General features: G+C 30.6%; 1 protein-coding gene across 2 annotated transcripts; it reads right to left on the reverse strand.

Moving 5' to 3' along the window:
• Positions 1 to 222: 222 nt before the first annotated feature.
• Positions 223 to 3,713, reverse strand: LOC100807729 (E3 ubiquitin-protein ligase RMA1H1-like). Of its 2 annotated transcripts, NM_001289228.1 has the most exon segments (3): positions 223 to 1,148; positions 3,192 to 3,245; positions 3,421 to 3,576. In NM_001289228.1, a coding segment is annotated over 1 exon segment (711 nt). In that variant the 5' UTR covers positions 1,103 to 1,148; positions 3,192 to 3,245; positions 3,421 to 3,576; the 3' UTR covers positions 223 to 391.
• Between the last annotated feature and the right edge of the window lie 1,291 nt (positions 3,714 to 5,004).

The following is a 5,004-nucleotide window of genomic DNA, read 5'->3' on the forward strand; positions in this document are numbered from 1 at the left end:
GCTATAAACTTCAATCCAATTACTCTTCATGGAGTTCAGTGGATTGTTCTAGTGTAGTACCGTCTGGAATACCAAGTTATACTACCATCTATTCTCTCATATGTATAACTCTACTCCCGCAGAATTTTTACAATTAGCAAAGAAATGGGATAAGAAAAGAAAAAAGTGTGGGATAAGATGAACAATGTGATGTATAGAGACAGAAAAAAAATGTTCTAAAAATGGTATAAGAATATCATTATTCATTTCATATAGCTCGTAGAGAGATTGGTAATTTACACATAACTCAGCATTAATTTGCAGCTACTCTAACATAGAATACATCTGGATCATGAATGAACGTATTCTAAGTACGGATGTACTATAACTAAGGATGAAAACGAAATAGCAATCAGAATAAGAGCAGACACAAAACTAGGCAGCAAAGGAGGAAACAACTTATTCTGCTGAGTGATTTATCAACTTGCATTAAATGTCTTCTCATTCTTGGGTTACTGGTCCCCGAAAGATTGGCATATGTATGGAGGTTTGACACGTGGTTACCAAATACCCTTGCATATATCATCTCTCCAAAGATTCCAAATGTGTTGTCTATTGAACCACTTGTTCTAATCATAGGTGAGGTGTAACCGCTTGGAATCGAGTTGAATTGTTGAGGATGATAAGGATTACTATAGGGATGGTAACTTTGAGAAATCGGTTGGGAAACACTTCTAATGTTGTGTGTTCTGGGACCATGAGGTCTTTGTGGTATGACAGTCCCTACTTGATGTGGCTTCCCTTTAGAAGGTATTGTGGTTTGGCCGCGGCCGTATAATGGAACAAGGGAGGATTGAGAAACTTCTGATTTGCATACAGGACATTGTGGCTTCTGTTGCTCTTCATTATCCAAAGAGGTGCTTTGAAAATGAAGCCATTTATATATGCAGGGCCAGCAATAAAGATGACCACAAAGTGTCACCACTGGATCTTGAACACACTCCAGGCAGATGTTGCAGTCAAAGCTACCAGAGGCATTTCTACCAGAATCTGCAATGATTTCACTGGAAGATTTCCAATTTCCTTTTTGGTGCACACTCTCCTCGAAGTGATCTAAGGCCATTTTTTCCTTTTAGTTTTACAGTATGTTCTCTTACAAGTACCTGAACCTGAAATGCACAAGTATGAATTATGAGTGTCTCTTAAGTGATTGCAGATTAGTTCATAGTTTTCATAAATGAGTTTTGTTAGTATGAGAGGGTTTAAATTTTACAAACCACTCAAAATTAAAGGTTCAAATAAAAAATGTCAACCTTCTATGGTACAATTATTTTCCTTGTGGCTTGTGGCTGAGCATGATGGTTTGGCAAAGCAATTTAAGTCAGTAGATACCATGGACCAAAAATATATCTACTTAAAGCCATCCCCACATCTATGGTATACTCAATGTTTCTCAAAATTAGTGAATGTGGAATATGTAAATGGAAAAGACACAAAATTAAGCGACATATCAACCAACCAAATGAAGTGCAGTGTTTTAATAAATGGTTACTTGGTTAGCCATATTTAGTTATAAATTTCCACAAAAATAATTAGTATTTGTAATAAAAAAATCCAAGTTTGGGAACCAACCAAAAGGTTTACACCATGATATTGGAGTAGCAAGTAGCAACCACATCCACAGAAATTTGGAAAGTACCTTCTATATGATAATTATTTTCAACTACCTAGGCGTTGCTCAGTTGGTTGGTTAGGGTGGGATCGACTTTGGCTAGAGTTGATAAGTTCAAGTTATGGGTGGCAACCACTCCTTATAACTACCAAAAATATGTTCAGAGTTCTAGTTTTTAAAAAGTTAAATTTACATAGCTATATTTTAATGACAGAGTGTGTCAAATGCCAAATTTGGAAAGAACCAACCCATTTAACTCTCCAACCACCTTTTTTCCCATAAATTGCAAAAAAAAAATACATGGAGAATAGCTTTAATCACAGGCCTTACTGTGTATACAAAGTCGGTGGGGCAACTATAATTATTCTATTTTTATTTATCTTCATGTGATTAAATAACATAACATGGTTATGTCGGAGAAAGAAGTAAACAATTTATATTTGATTTTTATCAATTAAGAACTCACCACCATTGTTTGTACTGCACCCTAATTATATTTCTGAAAAATTGTATTTATCTCTCTACAACTAACCATATCACAGTGTCCAAATCCGTTAAAAATAACTCTGCATTTAATCTCTAATCCTCTCTTTGGGGAAAAAAAGGTTTCTGGTAAAAAAGATTACAAGACTACAATCACTTGTTGCCAATGATTGCAAGAAAAATGACAATGACAGTTACAGACATTAAATATATGGTAGGTGCCTGCTTCAATTTATCTTTATTTGACATATTAAAACAATTGCAGACAGGACTCATCCAACTGCTTAATTAAATAAACTAATTTCTAGAAAGAAGCTAGCCAAAGAAAGAAAATCTAGTGAGTGCACTTTACTTTTCTTTTCCCTAGTTCGAGACACTGATGAATAGTAAATGTGGGTACCACTCTCAACGGAAATTTAAACTTATCCGCTATACTGCGAAAGACTAGTCCCAACTCCTCTTAGTATTCAATCCAAATTAGCTACGATACTAATTAAGTTAGACTACTACTGGAGAGGTAAATATTAAGCGAAGAGAAGAGGTTCTTCGAATTGAAACAAGCAAGTCAATTGCATAATATCTCTCAAAGCAAAAGACAAATTGGAAAAACAAAGAAAGCAATATCCACAATCTCAGGGATATCATGCATCATGCAGATCATGTTATCATGTACAAGAGGGAAAATACAAAAGCTTCTGATATCCATCATCAATCACCAAATCACTTTTTGCAGGAACTAGAAATTAAGAGCATGTTCTATTCCCTTCTCACTTTTTTATTTTAAAAACTATTTTTCTAAAATAATTTAACACTACATAAATTTTAGTAGAAACTAAAATCAGTTTTTATAAAACATAAATCAAGCACAGCCTAAACAATTTTCTTTCTAGATCTGTCGTGAGAGAAAACAAGATTCAACCACCTATGAACTATGGAATATGGTGGCGTGTGTAAGTGTTGAACATAATAAAGTGAGATGCAAAAGGTGTTTATTTCCATCTATTAGACACATAGAAATCAGGATCTCAATTATCAACACGAGTATTGATGAAGTTACCTTATCAGTTTCCGTGCGTAAAGTTAAAGCGCGTCCATTAAAGACCAAGCAATTCTTCACCAAAAAAAAACATTTTTTATTGAAAATTTCAACACCCAGATGAACATAAGAGGCTAAGCATAAATAAAGAAGGCGAGTTAAGGAAAACAAAAACGAAACTGCATGCCCCATGTCTTGACATCACATCCTATGAAGAGAGAGAGAGAGAGAGAAAGGTTTGAATACTTACAGATGAAAAGACAAGGGAATCAGTTTGTGTTTGGAGGGTGCAACTACTATAGCAAGCCGTGAGAATATTTGGAAGCTCAATAGAAAAGAAGGAAAGTTGCGTAGAAGGGTAGAGACAGATGAAGAGAAGGAAGAAGAACAAGAAATGATGGAGTACGAGGGAAAGAAGAGTTGGGAGAATGAGATTTTATAATAGAATAATAATTATTAACTTAAATTAATTGTGGTTAAGGTATGAATTCGTCGGGGAAAAGGCGATAAATGAATGTGATAAATCTTATGATAACAAAAGTAAATATAAAGTTTTGTATATGGATTATTTTATCATACATATACTTTTTTTCTCTTTTCATATTTCTATCTGTCATTTCCCATGACAGTTATTTTCGTATATCAAATTGTCTTATATTACTCATTACTCAGGAATTGAAATTAAAAATTGTTTATCATCGGCACACTTAATACCTATTTAACAAACTAATCGACTATAAAAACTTATATATATATATATATATATATATATATATATATATATATATATATATATATATATATATATATATATATATATATATATTTTCTTAAATATACATATATGCTTCTAACTTGCATTTGAGATATCATCTTATATTTTAAAAATCAACTAAATGATTTAATTTACATTTTAATCTCTTTTCATCTATAATTTTCAAAATCTTTAGTTTCAACTTTAATTTGAATATTTTAAAAAAATCAATAACTAATAATAATAATAATAATTTATCACAATAAAAATGATTTATCATAAATTTAAAATATAATTTATATATTCAAAATATTTATTTATTAAAAAATTTAATTATAATATAATTTATATATTTAAAATATTTTTTATCATAAAATAAATATATATCATGCCAATGCACGAGCTAAACTATTAGTTATAAGTAAAGTGTCTAGTTGACCTTTAAAAAAAGTGTCATAATTAGGAATTAATCTGCCTCTAAAAAAAAGAAATTAATCTGCATATAATTTAAGGTACTAGTAAAATTTTGTTCGACAAAACCTTATTTAAGGATGCAATTAGAAATTAATTTTTTATCAATATGTTTAAAATTTTCAACAATTCTTTAATGATACTTAATTTTGCTGGTTGTACACCCATTTATGAAGAAACCATTAATGATACAGCGCATCTAATGCCCTTCAATTTAAACCACTGTTCCACTAGGTTTTCTAGTAATAAAAAGATCTATGAATAATTTCTACCAGTTCCTCAATTTAAATTTTAGAGTAAAATCGGTTTTTATCTCTCTAAAATTTGTAAAATATAAAAAAATCTTGTTTTGATTTTTCGATTTTGACATGTATCATTTTTTATTCTATAATCGGTATCCAAACTAGTTTATGTCTCTTAATAAAGTATTATCTAAAGTTTAAATCACTTGAAAAATTAAAGTGATATATTTTAAAATTATAAAAACCAAAAATAAATAATTTTAAAAAAACTAAAATAAAACTTGACAAATTCTTGAGGACCAAATATTTAATCCTGAATTTTGTTATCATTACTGAACCTTAAAAACATTCTTAAATTTAATTTTTT

This window comes from Glycine max, chromosome 12 (genome assembly GCF_000004515.6).
Source record: "Glycine max cultivar Williams 82 chromosome 12, Glycine_max_v4.0, whole genome shotgun sequence".
NCBI classification, from domain to species: Eukaryota; Viridiplantae; Streptophyta; class Magnoliopsida; order Fabales; family Fabaceae; genus Glycine; species Glycine max.